Source organism: Penicillium riverlandense (genome assembly GCF_028828495.1).
Source record: "Penicillium riverlandense strain IBT 135883 chromosome Unknown utg000002l_segment0_segment0, whole genome shotgun sequence".
Lineage (NCBI taxonomy): Eukaryota > Fungi > Ascomycota > Eurotiomycetes > Eurotiales > Aspergillaceae > Penicillium > Penicillium riverlandense.
In genome coordinates this window covers 1873076-1890904 of record NW_026643195.1, presented here as the reverse complement: position 1 = coordinate 1890904, position 17829 = coordinate 1873076, and the positions used below count along the sequence as shown (strand labels likewise).

General features: G+C 52.3%; 8 protein-coding genes across 8 annotated transcripts; 3 read left to right on the top strand and 5 right to left on the bottom strand.

The window, feature by feature from the left end:
- Positions 1–3400: 3400 nt before the first annotated feature.
- Positions 3401–4559, top strand: N7474_003060 (uncharacterized protein; the record flags this gene model as incomplete). Its single annotated transcript, XM_057194475.1, has 4 exons — positions 3401–3919; positions 4004–4190; positions 4242–4355; positions 4417–4559. 4 exons carry the CDS (start codon positions 3401–3403, stop codon positions 4557–4559), a joined length of 963 nt encoding a protein of 320 aa, XP_057055830.1.
- Positions 4560–4925: 366 nt separating this feature from the next.
- N7474_003059 (uncharacterized protein) lies at positions 4926–6487 on the bottom strand (the record flags this gene model as incomplete). The annotated part of the gene is made up of 3 exons (XM_057194474.1): positions 4926–6009; positions 6065–6360; positions 6422–6487. 3 exons carry the CDS (start codon positions 6485–6487, stop codon positions 4926–4928), a joined length of 1446 nt encoding a protein of 481 aa, XP_057055829.1.
- Positions 6488–7680: 1193 nt separating this feature from the next.
- Positions 7681–8922, bottom strand: N7474_003058 (uncharacterized protein; the record flags this gene model as incomplete). The annotated part of the gene is made up of 1 exon (XM_057194473.1): positions 7681–8922. One exon carries the CDS (start codon positions 8920–8922, stop codon positions 7681–7683), a length of 1242 nt encoding a protein of 413 aa, XP_057055828.1.
- A 607-nt stretch (positions 8923–9529) lies between these two features.
- Positions 9530–10414, bottom strand: N7474_003057 (uncharacterized protein; the record flags this gene model as incomplete). The annotated part of the gene is made up of 1 exon (XM_057194472.1): positions 9530–10414. One exon carries the CDS (start codon positions 10412–10414, stop codon positions 9530–9532), a length of 885 nt encoding a protein of 294 aa, XP_057055827.1.
- A 461-nt stretch (positions 10415–10875) lies between these two features.
- On the top strand, positions 10876–12116 carry N7474_003056 (3-deoxy-7-phosphoheptulonate synthase; the record flags this gene model as incomplete). Its single annotated transcript, XM_057194471.1, has 3 exons — positions 10876–10918; positions 10978–11033; positions 11103–12116. The coding sequence occupies 3 exons, from the start codon at positions 10876–10878 to the stop codon at positions 12114–12116; spliced, it is 1113 nt and encodes a 370-aa protein (XP_057055826.1).
- A 672-nt stretch (positions 12117–12788) lies between these two features.
- N7474_003055 (cytochrome c oxidase assembly protein COX14) lies at positions 12789–13740 on the bottom strand (the record flags this gene model as incomplete). Its single annotated transcript, XM_057194470.1, has 2 exons — positions 12789–13303; positions 13404–13740. The coding sequence occupies 2 exons, from the start codon at positions 13738–13740 to the stop codon at positions 12789–12791; spliced, it is 852 nt and encodes a 283-aa protein (XP_057055825.1).
- Positions 13741–13964: 224 nt separating this feature from the next.
- N7474_003054 (DUF2458 domain-containing protein) lies at positions 13965–14671 on the top strand (the record flags this gene model as incomplete). Its single annotated transcript, XM_057194469.1, has 2 exons — positions 13965–14323; positions 14392–14671. 2 exons carry the CDS (start codon positions 13965–13967, stop codon positions 14669–14671), a joined length of 639 nt encoding a protein of 212 aa, XP_057055824.1.
- Positions 14672–16028: 1357 nt separating this feature from the next.
- Positions 16029–17681, bottom strand: N7474_003053 (putative hexokinase; the record flags this gene model as incomplete). The annotated part of the gene is made up of 1 exon (XM_057194468.1): positions 16029–17681. The coding sequence occupies one exon, from the start codon at positions 17679–17681 to the stop codon at positions 16029–16031; it is 1653 nt and encodes a 550-aa protein (XP_057055823.1).
- Between the last annotated feature and the right edge of the window lie 148 nt (positions 17682–17829).

Here is a 17829-nt window from a genome sequence, read left to right as displayed (position 1 = left end):
TCACACTATTTTAAGGACGCCGGTTTTCACCAAAAACAAGGCTCAATGGCAATACAATGCTGTAATATATCTGAAGTTACAACGATATTCTTCAGGTTAATGTTTATGTGTCAGGTTGAGGAAATCCGCTGGGCTATTGGTGGGTTTAACGAAAGTAACAAGGCTTTTTAACCAAATCTTGATAAAATCTTCATATAAAGTACCTTCTGGACTGACCTCTTTGAGCCAATGAGCTCGACCTTTATCTGCGGGATATCCGGCTACGGCGAGGACCTGCGGAGGGGATAAAATGTTGGGATGTGGTGGCATTGAGAGGAGGATCTGGATTGTATAATGAAAGATGTTCCAGTCGTGCTCATCAAAATGGTCTTGAGATATCGGAAAATCTCAACGTTTTTCCTGCTGCAGCGTGAATGCATTCAACGATGGCGTACAGTCCTGTGGACCAGCATCGCCAACAAAAACAAAAACATACAACAGTCAGGATTCGCTGGTGGTCACCCACCCAACTACTAACTGACCGGCGTGTGGCTTAAGTACGGCTGAGCGGACGGGAAGCCCTGTTCTCCACACCCTGTGGTCGTATGTGCTTATCACTTCTTCGAAGTGGCTCATACGGCAGTTAAAACGGATGCAGCAAATGGATGATGGAAATGAATTAGTGACATCGTATTTATATTGATGCCTGCTGTGGATGAATAGAGTGTCGTTGACTTCTTCCATTGACCACCAAGCATTGCTGATAATCCGCCTCAGCCACCCCTGGGATAGTTATTATGATTTCAAATATTTTGTGGTATTGTAACTCACGGCAGGATTACCAGTTGGTGCGCAATTGAGATAGGGGTCAGAAGGCGGATCAGCAGGCGATACACCTGCACTCTTCAAATAGTCCAAAATGCACAACGCGATTTTCACCTGATCTTTATTTGCAGACTTCCGGTCGGACTGTAGGAATTGAGGAGTTTGAGTGAGACTATCAATCGGCTCCCAACAGTTGCACTCAACCTGGCCATTATATGCTGCCGGTGCCACATCTAGAGAAGACGGACCGAATTCACCCATTTTGTCATAGCCAGGCGCTGGATCATACATATCACCAGGTGCCGCATCATCGATATCGTCGGGTCTCAGATTCTTCTCCAAGAATCATGAGGTCAAGACCCAAGGCACGCATAATGTGCCGTTTGACCACCTTTCTCTTGACTAGAGAAGCAAACTGTGCATTGACAAGAATTAGCCTAAAATATCACAATATGCGTAGTTACCCACGCTCCTCGGTAATGTGCAATCCCTAGTACACCTGGCAAACCAGGTATGCGGGGAAATGGTGTAATACATATATTGCTTTAAGGTGGTCATTCTTGAAGTAAAGTAATCGAATAGTGAGGTTAGTTGGCTAGTTGCCTAGAGGCGGCTAAAATTAACTACCCCGCTCATACATAAGGTAGTGACATAGGGTAATCATCGCATCTATGATTTCCTACGGTATTTTCGGGTGTCCAACTCGCATGTGGATTACGTTAGTTAACTAATCTGTATTCTTATAAATATGCTTCCCCTGGTCAGCTATTCTCTCCTGAATTCTCGTCATCTTTGCCCGTTATCCTCCTTAAAACGAAGCCCCACCTGTTCCCTGACCGCCTTACCTGACCGGAGTACGTTAAAAGTGCTTATACTTAAGGTGTGCTGCTTCTCGGACATGAACAGACGTTTGCTCGTGGCTCCATAAATAGCATGTCGACGGAAAATGTAGAAAGCATCCCACCGGGTGGTCTGCTTGAGGTAGGAAGCCACCGGAGATTGCCTCTTTTATTTGTACATTCCTGCGGGAGACTAGACTGACAAATCACTTTTACTAGCCAAGAGAAAACGAGGCCCTTGTCGTAGCGCCCATGACTTTGGAAGTCTTCAACGCTTTCAGACCTCTTCTTCGGCAATTACTTCAAAATGATGTCGTCCAGAGCAATCATTTTGACTCTATTATCGGCCAAATCAGTTTGGTCTGCGCCACTCCACATAATTGACATTGAAGAAGGGGGGTTTGATATCGATGTGAACCCATGGGACGTTGAGTTCTACAGTGACCATCATTTCACAAACTCATCGGTCATGGGGGAGCCATTTTCGGCGTTGTTTTGGTCGCCAGTGGAAACGGGGAGAACAACTTGTTGAGGTTGAGCGCCAACATCTATCAATGCTTGGCGGGTGCAGAATAGTGGTGCTACTCAGGTTGGTGGTGAGCAGTCAAGCGTCGGCTTGCCGTGAGAAGCTACGGGGCGGAAAGGCAGGCCATTTCTGTCCTCAGAAGCGGTCATTTCCTGCGTCAATTTCACAGGTCGTCACATTCTATGTGTAAAAAGTATGTTTGAAAACTCGGTATCCGTCAGGACTGCTGTGGACAATCTTGACATGAGGAGGTTAGGGGACTTACCCAATATATCGATTACAAAAGGCTTTGGGTGCATAGAATGGTCTCCGATCTAGATTCAAGTACGTGCATAATATCGTGTGTAGGTGGCCCACATGCCTGGATGTCCCCCCGGGTCCACAACAAGACTTCGATAGAAAGGGACCTGATGCCATCTTTGGAACAAATTTAACCCATCCCAGCATGTTAGCTCAGGGGAAGAGCGCCGGGCTCATAACCCGGAGGTACGATCCACTTCTCCAAAAATAAATCGAACAAACATTAACTCCGCAACCAGGTCCCTGGATCGAAACCAGGACATGCTATCCTACCTTTTTTTTTTTAATCTTCCTCTTCGCTTTCACCTCAAATATGTTTTTGGTCATTATTTTCGTAAAATTAAAGCAACCCCCCATGTAGACAACTAGCGAGGACGCTTGGTCATGACCAGCGGTCATGAGAGCAAGAATTCGTACACATCACCAAGCTACTGTACAGTATTCCACACTGATTTCATATTAGAGCCCTCTCCTGTCACGCCTCGGTGACTCCCTAGTCCTATGTAGTAGGAAAGTAAATTTCGGTGTTAGGCGATAAGCGCTAGGTCCGCAATAGTCATCCCTCTAGCTTAACTGTTAGCGAATGCGGTAGAAACATTGAAATTAAGTCTCATCATCTAGAAATTCCGCTCTTGATGAGGTCATAAGAGCAAGAATTCGTACACATTACTAAGCTACTATATAGTATTCCCCACTAATTTCACATTGGAGCCCTCTCCTATCACGCCTCGGTGACTCCCTAGTCCTATGTAGTAGGAAAGTAAATTTCGGTGTTAGGCGATAAGCGCTAGGTCCGCAATAGTTATCCCTCTAGCTTAACTGTCTGCGAATGCGGTAGAAACATTGAAATTAAGTCTCATCATCTAGAAATTCCGCACTTCTCATCAAGACAACTTCTTCCACCATCATCTCATCACTAAACACCGCTACAATGAAAACAGCCAGCGAGCTAGTCACCTCCTACGCAGCTCTAATAAAAAACAAAACCATTTTAACAACGGGTGTATCTCCCGGGTCCCTAGGCGGCTATTTTGTACAAAGCCTAGCAAAAGCCCAGCCAGCCTGTCTGATTCTAGCAGGCCGGAATGACACCAAGCTTGAGGAGTGCAAGGGAGAGATCCAGGCCATCAGCCCAGAGACCAAAGTGCGCATGCTGAAAATGGACCTTAATTCACTGCAGAGCGTGCGCGCCGCTGCAGACCAGGTCAATAGCTGGACAGACATTCCCGCTATTGATGTGTTGGTTAACAATGCCGGCATCATGGCGGTGGAATACGGGCTATCGGTCGATGGGGTTGAGAAGCAACTGGCTACCAACCATCTTGCTCCCTTCTTGTTCACAAATATGATCATGGACAAGATCCTCAAGTCAGAAAGTCCTCGTGTCGTGAATGTCAGCAGTGACGGGCACCGCCTAAGTCCTATCCGCTTCGCGGACCCTAATTTCGAGGTAATTGACGCACATTCTGTCTATGCAAATTAGAGCATCTTCCCCATTCACTGAAGTAATCGGCTGATTACGGTTATTTATCAGGACGGCAAAACATACAATAAATGGGTCGCATATGGCCAATCCAAGACAGCCAACATGCTGCTGGCACTTTCGCTCGCCTCAAAACTAGGTGTCAAACACGGGCTCCTCGCATTCAGCTTACATCCAGGCGTCATCGGAACCAATCTAGGCAACCATCTAGACTGGAGCGTTGATCTTGGTCTTCTTCGTTAGTGACTTTGTTCGTTTCCTATTTGCCGTCCTAACTAGCAGTTTATAGAATCTACGGACAAGTCATTGGGCAATGCAGAAGGCTGGAAAGAGCTTACTTTCATAACACCAGATCAGGGCGTAGCCACTCATGTCTTTGCTTCGTTTGACCCAAATCTCAAAGGTTTGTGTTTGCTGATCTAGATATCAACCACCACATTTGCTAACCTGCTTTTGGCTATTAGCTAATAACGGCGCCTATCTCATTGATGCCCGGGTGGCAGACCCCCTGTCTGATACCGTGAAGTCGTGGGCCACAAACTCCCTCGAGGCTGAGAGATTGTGGCAGTTGAGCGAAAAATTGGTAGGCGAGGAGTTCAAGTATTAGCTTTGTTTGGTTGTTTGTGGAAAGGAGGAAGGAGTGGGAGTCGTGGATATATATTCTCTGCACGTTGCCTGGGATAAAGGCAGAACATGTACCGGGCCGGATCCTGCTATAAAACAAAAAGTGCAAAGGTTTACCATCTGCCATACAGAGAGGCGCCGAGTGATTGACAGAGCAGCTTTCATTTTTGAAATAACGCAGTGAATGCCATTTACGTACTCAGGTATATACCCCTACGATATCCATAACGATTCTCCATCTTAAAATCCGTTTCCAAACCCAGAGAATCAAGAGCATCATAAATGTGCAAAATCTCAATAAGCGCTCAAGGGCAAAAAGTCAAACAATAGAATTAGATCAACGGCAAACTCAGGTGTACACATGCCTTCGCAATGTTTTCTCGTTCACTTCAACTCGGCTTTTGTTGACATGCCAACGCCTCTTGAACTCCTTGATTTCCCCTAGAGAATACCCTTCCAAAACGTCGACAAGAGAATTCATTTTCCTGACATTTAACTCTCCGTTGGTATGCAGCCAACGTTGAAACTCTCCATTCATGTCCCTCCCACGAATAGAAATCCCTAGACGACATGCAGGGTCTGTAGGTAGTGATTTATTGGCATAAGGATGCGGGTGTCGTGTTGCCGCCATATGATATTGGAGAGTGACTTCATCGCCGTGGCGGAGATGAAGCCCGAGGCTTCTTGCCACAGTAAATCTGAACATACCACCCATGACCTCAGTCATTTCGCCGTGATGGGAAACTTTAACAGTCGCCTTTGCCCCAGCAAGAAGCTCTTTGGCCCTGTCAGCCTTTTTTGTACCCCATGTCTCCTGGGACTTTAGGCGCCGCTGCTGGTAAAGCTCCCACCAATATTTTCGTATGATGGGGTTGGGCGAGTTCCGAACGTCGTTGAACGCATCTCTCGCATGCTCTGCCCATTCTCGAACTAAGGAATCCTCAGACAACAGATATTGTTGAAAGGCAATTCTTCCACCAGTTGCCTCTCTGATGGCCTGATTCTCCGTCGTGTTTGTGAATCCTTGCCATAGTGGCAGCGCGACATTAAGATGGTGGCCAGACCACAGGGTCTTCACATCTTCCGGCAACCACTGGCCCATCTGAAGTTCCGGTAAGGTTTGAAAAACAAGGCATAACCACATCTCGCCCAGGTTGAAAATGAGCTGGGTTTGGGGGCATTCAGGCGGAGTGAGGGTCGCTAGAATGACGAACTTTGACTTCATTTCCTTTGCTGAATCCCACACCTTGTAATGCAGAGACGGATTTCTGTGGCGAAACCGGGGATCATTATGTTTTTGAATTCTGTCGCAGAACTTCGACGCTTGGCCAATGTATAGCCAGAAAGTTGTCCGTTCGCTTTCCTTCCACAAAATGTGGAGATAAATCCCACCATCGGCAGAAGTTTCTGGCTCTTGCCCAATTTTTATCAGGCTGGAAGTCCTAGTCAGCAAACCGTAGATTAACTACTATGCCCGAGAAGACCTACCTGTCTAAGTCAAACCTACCTTCCACGCAAATGACCTTAACGACTGGATTCAAGCTCTCGTCGAGAATATTGGCGATGTCGTACGTATCGAGTGCATACGAATACCGCTCTCTCGTTTTGGCTCCGACATTCGAAATGAGGGATGTGAGAATCGAAACTCGATCGATGGGGCCGAGTTTCGGGAGCTCGGCTCCAACACAAGTTATATTTGCCAAGCTTTCTCGTGCGCTGGATGTTTCCTCGACTGTTCCTTCTTTCGGTATGTGATTTCTGTTTTTCTCCGGGAAAGACTTGCCCTAGGAAAAGATCTCTTAGTAAATAGACAATACATCAGTAGCACAGGTACTTATCCCTCACCTCAACTGTAGCCTGCACAAGCACTCCTCCGTCTCCATCGACAAACTTTGTTTTGCTTTGCAGCATGCCTCTTTGGGGATATTTTCTCCGTGAGCGTCTTCCGTTGCATTCATCTCTTGTATGACCCAGAGATCCGCATTTCCAGCAGAAACGGCATACACACTCATCGTATCCCTCTGCCCGACAAGTGCAGCTCTTGTACGGCGTCTTCATTGTAACAAAATCGGGAAATGGGTATCAGAGACACAAAATAGCCAGTAAATGGCTAATGCAAAGAAAAGGGACAAATGGGGAGATTTGATCAAGGCAGAGAGAACCAAGTCAGCAAGCTAAAGTTGATGGAGAGAAAAGTAGAGGGGAGACTCAGAGTATGTGGGAGCGGAAAGATGTGAGATAGTGAAACGTTTTAGCAGTCCTAGATTTTTCAAGTTTGAGCAAACTGTCAAGATTTGACCGCACATACAGGGAAACTCCGTCTTTGTGTTTGTGTTTGTGTTTGTCTGCACCTATATATTAGGCTACACCTCTTCCTATTCTTCTTCTTTCCTTCTCTCTTCTCCTCATGTTGATTATTCTGGTTGACAGCTGCCTAGCTAGTTGAATCGAGCGATTGTTTTCTTCTTCCTGGATTGAGTCCTTCGCACAAACGACAGAAAGGTGAAATTTCTGAAGGTGAATTTGTAAAGTAACAGCATCTGGAGCTAGCCAAGAGCATCATTTGCTAAAGATGTGCAGAGTTCAAGGACGAATTTTCTAAATCTATATAGATTTTGTGTAATCAACAGCATTCGGCGCAGCTTTGAGATTTCAAACAGATCGGTTCAGACCTGGGACTGACAAGGAATGATGTTTCCGCGTGAATTTTATGTCATGAAATGCATAAAAAAACAGAAGATAGTAGTTGCTTAGTTGATCATGTTGTGACAATTTTGATGTAAATATTTGTAAATGTTGTCCGTATATACCTACCCTAGGATTAGGGGATTTGTCTTGTTAATAAAATTCTGTCTAGAATGTTGACCATCTAATTGATTCTCGGAGATAGGTCCTAATCTACTATGTAACTCATACCGCGTGATGCGGCACAGGATGCAGTGCGTCTAGTGGACCCACCTGAAAAGTGATAATGCATGATTGACACTACTTCCAACCAATCCAGCATGTTAGCTCAGGGGAAGAACACGGCTGAATGCCATTTATGTACTCAGGTATATACATGCACCGCTATATCAATTACACTAAAGAACCCAACGGAAATCTTACTCCCGAACAAACATACCCGCCATACCCATACCCGTACCAATGCACATGCTAACAACGCCAACCTGCTGACCACTGCGCTCCATCTCCGGCAACAGAGTAGCCAGCTGGCGAGCACCAGTCGCGCCAAGAGGATGCCCGATAGCGATGGCGCCACCGTTAGGGTTCACCTTGGCCTGGTCGATGCCCAGCTTGCGGATACTATACAGCGCCTGCGAGGCGAAGGCCTCGTTGATTTCCCACACGCCCACCTCGGGGACCGTGACACCGACACTCTCCAGGAGCTTGGGAATAGCCACGGCAGGGCCAACGCCCATCTCGTCCGGCGCACACCCCGCCACGGCGGTGGCGACCCAGCGGGCCTTGATGTTGCCCGACAGGCCGAGCGCGTCGGCGGTAGACCGGCGCATCAGCAGCGCGGCGGCGGCGCCGTCGCTCACCTGCGAGCTATTGCCCGCTGTGCTAGCGCCGTTCTCCTTGAACGCGGGCTTGAGCGAGGCCATCTTCTCGACGGAGATGTTGTGCCGGATGCCGTCGTCCGCGCTGACCGTCACATCCTTGGCCGGGGCGTCGGGTTGCTCGGGGTCCAGGGACTTGGTCGTGACGGGGACGATCTCGGAATCGAACTTTCCGGCGGATTGCGCGGCGGAAGCCTTGTTGTGCGAGTCCGCCGCGAAGGCATCCTGGTCAGCGCGCGAGACGCCGTACCGCTCGGCCACGTTCTCAGACGTGAGTCCCATGGGCATGATGCAGTCGCGGGCGTCCTGGGAGGGCGACTCCTTCAGAACGGGCCAGAGGACGGTGGGAATGGCGCGCGAGCCGTAGTTGCGGGTCATGGACTCCATGCCGCCGCCGACGCCGACGTTGATCGCGCCGGCGCGGATGCTATTCGCCACTTGCGTGATGGCCGCCAGGCCGGACGAGCATTGGCGGTTAACCGTGTTGAAGGGGACGGAGTGTGGGAAGCCGGCGTGGATCTGGGCCATGCGGCCGGCCTTTGCGCCGCCCAGCTCTTGTAGGACGGAGCCGATAGTCACATCGTCGATCAGGGCTGGGTCGAGGTTCGGGTTGGCTTTGAGGGTGGCGCGCAGCACGTGGGACAGCAGCTCCTCGGGGTAGGAATCCTTGAAACCGCCCTTCTTGGCGCGGGTTACCGGTGTGCGCAGCGAGGAGAGGATCACGATGTCGTTGGGGGACTTTTGGAGGACCTGCTTGAGGCCGCGCGGGATCGGGGATGCCATGGTCGGCGGTTTGTGTGAGGGTATGTCTGGGGAATGAATTGCACACGCCTGGCCAAAAATGAGAAAAAGGCACCCCGGAATGGTCTTATAAGAAATGCCGGGGTCGGAAGCGCACTGGATGGCGACTTACCGTCGGCCGGCAATGGTGATCGGCTAAGCGATACTCCCGCCTCCCGCCCGCCGGCGGGTATTTTGGTTCTTGATGTCAATGGTACCAGACACCACTGTCCGGTCTACATATGGTGAACGCTCCGGGACAATATCCTGTAATTGATCCAGAAATCACTACTCTTTTATTCTCCGTGTCTTGACGAGTCGTCGGATCTAGCTGCTTATGTCATCATTTTCGGATGCGCATCGGAACTGCGCAGCGGCGGAACGGTTGGATTAATGCTGTTATTATTGATGCTCTCAAAACTCCCTTTTAACTCCATCCTTGTACCCGACCCTCCGTTCCCACGCCAAAACCATGAAATGAGGAAACAAAAAACGCCAGCCACCGGGGGATATCATAAAATGAGGCCATATGTCTAGCCGCCAAGCAAAACTCAACGCTAACCAGGGACGCAAGAAAAGAATGCAGGGTCATCACCGTAGTGTATTCATCTCAGTTGTCGTGCTTGATGTGGCTGTAATGCCCCGGAACCCTCCGCCGACACTTGTCGCAGTCCGCCCGGTATCCCATCACCAGCACGGGCTTCTTCCGGGGTAGCTCTGAGGGCTTCGGCGAGTTCGAGGCAGACAACCGGCCCGCCTGCGGCATCACGAGCGAATCTGTCCACGGCCGCCCGCCCGCTTCAGCAAAGGGCAGCGGCGTCGAGGTCGAGTCGTAGGTCATCTCCACGTCGCTGGGGGTCCGGCAGCCCGCCACGCTGGTGTCCTCGTCTTCGCTGATTGGGCTGGGGAGCCGGAGTGCAATTTTGGGGAGTTGGTCAAAGTCCACGCCCTCCATCGAGCTCATGAGCTCGGGGTTATCAGGGTAGGATTGGGGGGTCGGGAAGTAGCCATGGCTGGGAGCGGTGGCGGACTCGCTGAGGTTGAGCGACTGGTGGACGAGATTGTGTGGGATGGGAGAAGGCAGGACACTGCTGTTGCTGGTGTTCGCGTTTGACAGCCAGGGCGAGAGGTCGTCGCCGTTGGATAAAGGAGGCTTCCCGCCATTGGGGTGAGCGGGATTCAGCCGTAGCGTCGGCAGGGGACCCGACCCCAGGTTTTTTGGAAGCGCAACTTCTCCATCTCCATCAGCGTCTATCTCCTCGTCTGACGAGTCGACCGGGGTGAGGGTGGGGGCCCGGAAGCGAAGGGACTGATCGAGGTCGGGGGGAAGTGCGGACTGTGGAAGTTGCCGCAGGCGGTGTTTCTGGGAGGGTGAGTACAGGGATGAGCGACAGAGGGATAGACGGACCTTGGAGTCATGGCCCTCGGGCTCTGAGGGCTCTCTCGGTCGCTTGACGCCGAACATGGAGGAAGATGCAGGAGGGAAGAAAATCATGGGGAAGCAAGGGCGGAGACGAACGTCACTCTCGGGACGCACTACACAACATTTCGGTGTACCCAATAATACTGGCCGCAACTAGAGTGTGCTTGATTGTCTTGCACAGCAGAATAGTCCCGCGTACGACGCCGTCCGGTCGCACCGCTAGAGGCCTATTGATTGCTGCAGATATTCCGCTCCCTATTATTAGCGATGATTCTCCGATGCCATAGGCAATAATTGCTGCCCCTGCATACATCCTCTAGTGCCTACATTAACTACTTAAGTCGGAGTCATCCGGTTGACCCACTCCGCCTTTTCTGCTCTGATTTCTCTCCGACTTTCTCCCGTGAGTCAATCTGCCATTGTCGCTTCTTCCTCGACTCGTCTGTCGGGGTTTCTGGTTTTTCGGTACGGGATTCCCTCGTCCTGTTGCGTGCTCGTGGTACTCACTGCGCCAGATTCATCCCACCTGCGCCATGCCCCTCGTCAACACCACCGAAGTCAGCGAGGACACTCGCGGTAAGTCGCCCTCCAAACCAGTCAATTGCGCCTGCAACTAACCTCTCCGTCCGAGGTAGTCCTCGGATACGATCCGCTGCTGTCGCCGCAGTTCCTCCAGACCGAGATTCCTGCCGTGAGTCATGCTGAATTTTCAACCCCGCCAAAGAGAGAGAAAAAAACTGACAGGCACATTCCACAACAGCCCAGCCGTGCCACAGAAGCCGTGCGCTCCGGCCGGAATCAGGCCATCGAGATCATCGAGCAACGCGATGACCGATTACTCGTGGTCGTCGGGCCCTGCTCGATCCACGACCCCGACACGGCGCTCGAGTACGCCCGGCGGCTGAAGGAGGTGGCGGACAAACTGTCCAAGGACCTGTGCATCATCATGCGCGCCTACCTCGAAAAGCCCCGGACCACGGTCGGCTGGAAGGGCCTCATCAACGACCCGGACATCGACGAGTCGTACAACATTAACAAGGGCCTGCGCGTGTCCCGCAAGCTGTACACCGACCTGACCAGCACGGGCCTGCCCATCGCCTCCGAGATGCTCGACACCATTTCGCCGCAGTTCCTCGCTGACCTGATCTCCCTGGGCGCCATCGGCGCCCGCACCACCGAGTCCCAGCTGCACCGCGAGCTGGCCTCGGGCCTGAGCTTCCCCATCGGCTACAAGAACGGCACGGACGGCAACCTGGGCGTCGCCATCGACGCCATCGGTGCCGCCGCGCACCCGCACCGCTTCCTCGGCGTGACCAAGCAGGGCCTGGCAGCGATCACCAAGACAGCAGGCAACGAGCACGGTTTCGTGATCCTGCGCGGCGGGAACAAGGGCACGAACTATGACCGCGAGAGCATCCGCGGCGCACGCGAGGCCCTGCGCGCCAAGAAGCAGCGCGAGGTGCTGATGGTCGACTGCTCGCACGGCAACTCGCGCAAGAATCATCTCAACCAGCCCATCGTCGCCAAGGAGGTCTCCGACCAGCTGCGCGAGGGCGAGTCCGCCATCGTTGGTGTCATGATCGAGTCCAATATCTACGAGGGGAACCAGAAGGTTCCCCCCGAGGGCGCGGCCGGCTTGCTCAAGGGCGTCAGCATCACCGACGCCTGCATCAACTGGGAAATGACTGTCGATGTGCTCGAGGATCTGGCGGACGGTGTGCGCGCGCGTCGCGAGGCGCGGAAATCAAAGGTCAATGGTGCGAATGGCCATTAGAAAAGTCTTTTTCTTGTTCTTGAGTTGAGTTGTTGGTGAAGACTGAAGGGTGAAGTAGATACCTGTAGTTAGTTTATTTGCGAGTATGTGCCCGTTGGCATGGCATCGGGGCTTGTTTTCTGCCATTTCCCTTCTGTTAGTGATTCTGCCGAACGTGGTTTTGCAATGTGAAAAAGTAGAATTGACCCACTGAGGATTGTCGAGGGCAGATCGAGTCTTAAGTAGGATTTCTGTCCTGCTGCTCCACCGGCGCAGGGGCCAGTGGTCTCGGGCAAAGCGCATACCCGGCAGACCCTTTTTTCTCTCTTATTGGTCAGACCAGGCCGTGATTGCAATAATTAACAATGGATTTACTACTGATAGACATTGAGTATTGAGGAGTGAGACCACGGTGCTTCGTTGGGCTAGATCTATGTACTGTACATAATATGATATACAGGAGGCCCTGTTCGGACTCACTGGATCAGGGAGAGACAAAAAAAAAATGGAGAACACAGCCCAGAAGAAGATAGAAGAAAGGACAGAAAAACGCCGTAGAACCCCTGGCACGATGGAGGCAAGCCGCACAGTATAAACCGGTGAGATCCGCAGCATGCCATGCAAAAAAAAGGCAAGTAATCCACGACCAGCCAGTCAGTCGAGATGAATGAGATAAACCATCCGCCAAAAGGTCTACCGCCCCGTCAGCCAGCTAACCCATCCCTTTGTCGAGTCTTTGGCCGCGCGCTCCGCGTTCTCAGCCATGACATCCAACTGGCCCGGCGCGAAGGTCTTTGTCTTCGACGCCGCCGCATCACTAGCCCTCTTTGCATTGACAGCATCCATCACACCCGCACCAGTCTGTCTGGCATCTTCCCCGGCAGCAGCGGCGGCAGAAGTAGTCGCACCCACAGCAGCAGCAACCACACCAGAATCCTGTTCCTCCCCACTCAATCTCTCGAGAAGAAATCGCTTCGCCTTATTCCACGGGCGCTGCGCCTTCTCCTCTTCCTTCTTCTGTTTATAGATTGCACCGATGTCCTCGTTCTTCACCATCTCGATCTGCTCTGATGTCGCCGTGCCGGCCGCGCAGGCGATGCGCGCTTGCCTGAGAGATTCGAGTTCGCGTTCGACCCAGAGTTTCTTTTGGCGGCGGTTGTATAGCGTCAATGAGACCATTGAGTAGACTGTTAGGACGCCGCAAACACCTTTTTGGAAGATGGTTAGCAAGGTAGTTCTCTCTCGAGACACAGACCAAGAAAAGGAAAAGCCTGTTTTGGACAAGGAAGACAGGCGGGAAATACACACCCGTTGCAGCAATTAACGTATACACCATCCCCTTGTGCGCTTTATTCGCCACTTTCTGTCCCGAAGCAACCCAGCGGTCCACGAGCGACTCCTTCACCATGCGGTTCGCACGCGCCTGGGCCCGCAGCCGTTCGACCTTCTCCCTGGGGGTTTCGGGCTTCCCGTCCGGGCCTGTAGATTGGTTGGGTGCATCTGCATTTGCATTTTGTGACGCGGATTTGGCGGTGTTCTTGGGCTGAATGGAGTCGGGGAGATTGTACGGCTTGCCGCTCGCCTTGGAGCTGGCGTAGGGGCCCGTCGCTGTGAACCGCGTTGCGTCTGCGGCGGACCGGGACATGGCGACGAGGATGAGTGGAAGGCGGAGAAGATCTCAAGGCTAGGCTTTGGGAGCCTGAATGGGAGGGTTGAGGTTCTTGGATTGAAGTGTGGGGAGAACAACGGAGGAGGTGAAATGGTTGACGAGGTAAATTTTCCCGGGCAGCACGGGACACGCCAAGACTGATGGAGCCAAGTACTTAACTGCTCACTCACTTACTTCCTCCAACACAACCCGAAAATGTCATGGACAATTACAACGCTGCAGACCTGTCTTCGGTCCTCCGTACTCTCTCCGACTTGACAGCACAGGCTCAATCCCCGCCGGGACATTCTGCTGCCCGAGAACAGCACCATCATGACCAGGGCAAGCCACCATCTCACACCCGCACACCACCCACCGACCTAGCCACAATAACTACCTGGCCCGCAGCCCTCCGCTATGTGATGCGCACCGTAGGCCAAAATGAAGAGACCCAGCTGCGCATCCGCGGACTAATCCAAAGCCAACATACCCACGAGCGGCAATGGTGGAAAGGGCGCCAAGCACTCCTCGCAAAACAAGCCGCGCGGGGGGAGAAGAAGAAGGAGCTAGACGCTGTCCTGTACGTCCTCTTTTCATCTCTTTTCTTTGTGTCAACATAATCAGAAATATAACTGACAGTTCTTATAGTCGATCCATCGGCGCACCCGTGGACCCGAAAGAAGTATCTACAGTGGCCGAAGACCGTGCGGCGCTCACGAACTATGACGAGAAGGTGTACAAGGCCTCTGTGCAGATGGCAGAAACCATGGCCGCTGAGTTGCGGGGGATGGGGATTCCGTTCTTTGGGAAGGGTCTAGTTGTGAGGGATGAAGCGGTGAATGATGACAAGGCGAAGCTGACAGCTTCTGAGCTGCATGATTTGCAGCGTCGCATGCTGGAGCTGCTGCAGGATCTGTGCAAGGAGTAAGAATCCTGAGGAGGCGCTTGATGCGCCTACCTAGTATTGCAGATTGGGCTTAGGAATGCAACCAAAGAAACAGCGTGATCTCGAGATGGGGGTCATTGCTCCTTGGGGTGAGGTGCAGCACACATTCCCATACAATGAGCAAGGCCCTGAGATGTGGTTTCTCCTGCCACGCATGGAGTGACACACCCTGGTTCAAGGTGACATCGAGATCAGTACCCTACCAGTGAACTATCCATCCCGCTTCCCATCCTGGGACGGTTACTGGAGCAATAATTATCAGGGTTCACGGGCACATCTAACCCAAAAAACCAAGCTCAAAGGCACGTTTCCCCTTTCTGGGAGTATACGTGAGATGAATGGGAACAAAGATCGGTATTTAGCAAAGCTGTGTCTACTGTTTTCTACCTAGTCGCTTTCTTGACTAGGCCTTCTGCAGGACTGAAGCGAGTCCGTCCGACGTTGCTACCCTACACAATACCATCAAGCTTGCCGGACACTGACCAGATCAAGACGTCCAAGAAAGGGAGATGGATATAGATGTGGATACGGTCAGGGAGAAGATGTTCCTCTATTCCATCTACCTCTTATCAACCGAATGAAAGCTCAAGCAAGGCAAATTCCTATCGAGACAGAGACAGAAAGTAGAAACGGCAAAGGCTTTTTCTTTCTAGCATGGCTGCCATGCCGGCGACGAGGCTCTACACCAACAAACCAAAAAAAAATCCTGATAATCAGGCCCATTCATTCATACAGTGCCCCGTAGAGAGCAATAAAACCATAGGAAAAAAGGAAAAAGCCAGCTGACAGCACACAACTGTCCAGACCGAAAACCACCAGCCAGCCCACTGGCGCGCCAGAAACTCCATCCATGTTCGTCCAGCATCTAGGACGGAATGGCAAACCGAACTCACATTAGGTGTGTGAGCCTTGTATGAATGAAAATGACATCAATAAAGGAAAGAAAGAAAAGAACATGATTGAGCTCAATCCCATGCGAGAGAGATGGGTCGATCGTTCGAGCGATCTTAAAGACACTTGGTAGTAACTCCGTTGCAATGCTGATGGGAGAAAATGACGAGATTAACAAGAAAAGAAAAATGTAGGGAAACCCTCCCATTTTTGTGGTTGAACCCCCTGTCAGGGAGTTCAGCCATCCACTTATCCATCCAATGTTCCTTCCATCCATGGGGAATGATGCGAAAGATGCATGTGCAAAATGAGACCAGGGGAGAATCAGAGATCATGCGCCGGTGACCAGGGCGGGAGAGGGTAAAGATGCGAGATGGATGGAGTAAAAAGGAAGAGGGAAAGGAAAAAGGTCTATGCGCAAGGTGGTTATGCATCACTTCATGTCGATTTAGAGGTCGTGCACCAATTTCTGCTGCTGCTCAGCCACGGCGATTGCAACGGCCACCGCTGCACCTAGGATGGCACTTTCGGGCGCCGGGTTCAGCTGGATGGATGCGTCACAGCCAGGGTGTGTTTCCGCGGTCAACTGATCCAAGTAGCTCTGGCAGGTGGAACGGAAGCCCGGGTACTTGTTGATGACGGTGCCGTCGCAGGCGATGGAGAGGTTATTGGAGGTGTCTTCATTTTCAACCACGGTGACTTCTGGGGACTCCTTGATGGCTGATTCGGAGGCGGGGGAGGAAGTGGTGGAGAACTCGGCCTGGTTGCGCAGGCACCACATGCTGTGGATGCCTGTAGCCAGGTATGCCGCTGCGCGACGCGAGACGAGCTGGCAGACCCGGCGCAGGAACCGAAGGTCTTCGACGGAGGGATAGGATGGGAAGGTGTGTTCTTTCTGGAGGAGGGCGGCCGAAGCAGCGAGCGAGGTAGAAGAGTCCTCTTCAAGGAAGGCGACAATGCTAGTATCCAAGGAATACGCCTCGCGCATAGAATGTGGCAGCTCGCCACCGAATAGTCCGGCGGTTTCGACGGCCTCCACGATGATCAAGCGGACGATTTCGCCCAGATACCGGCCCGTGATCATGTACTCGAGTGGCTGGTAGTCGGGACGCAGGTGAGTGCGGTTTAGGATGTCGTCCCACCGAGTCATGGGCAACACGCCACCACCGAACATGCTCAGTTCGCTGTTGACAATAACGTGCTTGGCGTGGTCGAACCAGCCGTCTGGGCGCTCTCCGAACTTGGACCGGCCAATTTCATGCACGGGGAAGTGGATAGCCATGTTGGTACCCGTCCCCAAGATCAGTGACATGCGGGTCTTGGGGTCGACGTAGGCGCGCGAGAGGAGTGCCGCGGAGCTGTCGTTGACCAGAGCCGCCATCGACACGTTGAGGCTGCGCTTGCGACAGGAGCGGATGATCAGATCGCCGAGTTCTTGTCCCAGAGTTCCGTTCGAGCACATGAACCCTTTGCCCATATGGATCACCAGCCCACTGTTGACCGAGGTCTGCTCAATCGGGAAGGACCAGGACAGGCCCATGGCCAGCGGCACGTCACCACGGCCGTAGTCGGTGCCCACTTCCCTCAGCATTTCATCAATGCGCTGGGCCATCCAGTCAAAGAACTGGGTTCCTTCGAGCAACTTGACCATGTTGTCGATATACGATGATGCCACCTTCACAATGCGCATCGCGTCGTCCCGGCCATTCAGTTCAATCAACGCCACGCGGAATGTCGATCCGCCCACATCTAGCGCTAAGAAAGTTCCCTTTTCGGTCCCGGTGGGCAGGGCGTGGTTGTAGGAAGGCAGCATGCAGTACGGACTCGACTGTAGGCAGTGGCGGAACTGTGCGCGGATCTTCTCAGACATGTCGGCCATCTTGCGGGTGGAGGACAAAGGTGTGGTGAAGAGGGTATCGACTTCATCGGCGAAGTCATCGAGGGCACGGCGGCGCCAGTGTGCGCCCAGGAAGGGCTTCCGTCGCCGGCGTGAGAAGCCACGGAAAAGCGACGGGAAGAGAATCATGGCTTCCAGTGCAGTCACCACATTGTGGAAAAGCTCCTGCAGTCGGTGCAAGATCTTGACCAGCGGAGCCGACATGGTCTCGATCAGGGGGGAGAGGGAGGGCGATGTTGAGAGCCGCAAGTTATTTCGGAGGGGGTGGGGGAGGGGATACAATCAGTCCGACGGCATGTGTAATGTGAACGAAAGAGGAAATCAGGGGGGATCGGGTGAAGATAATAAGTAG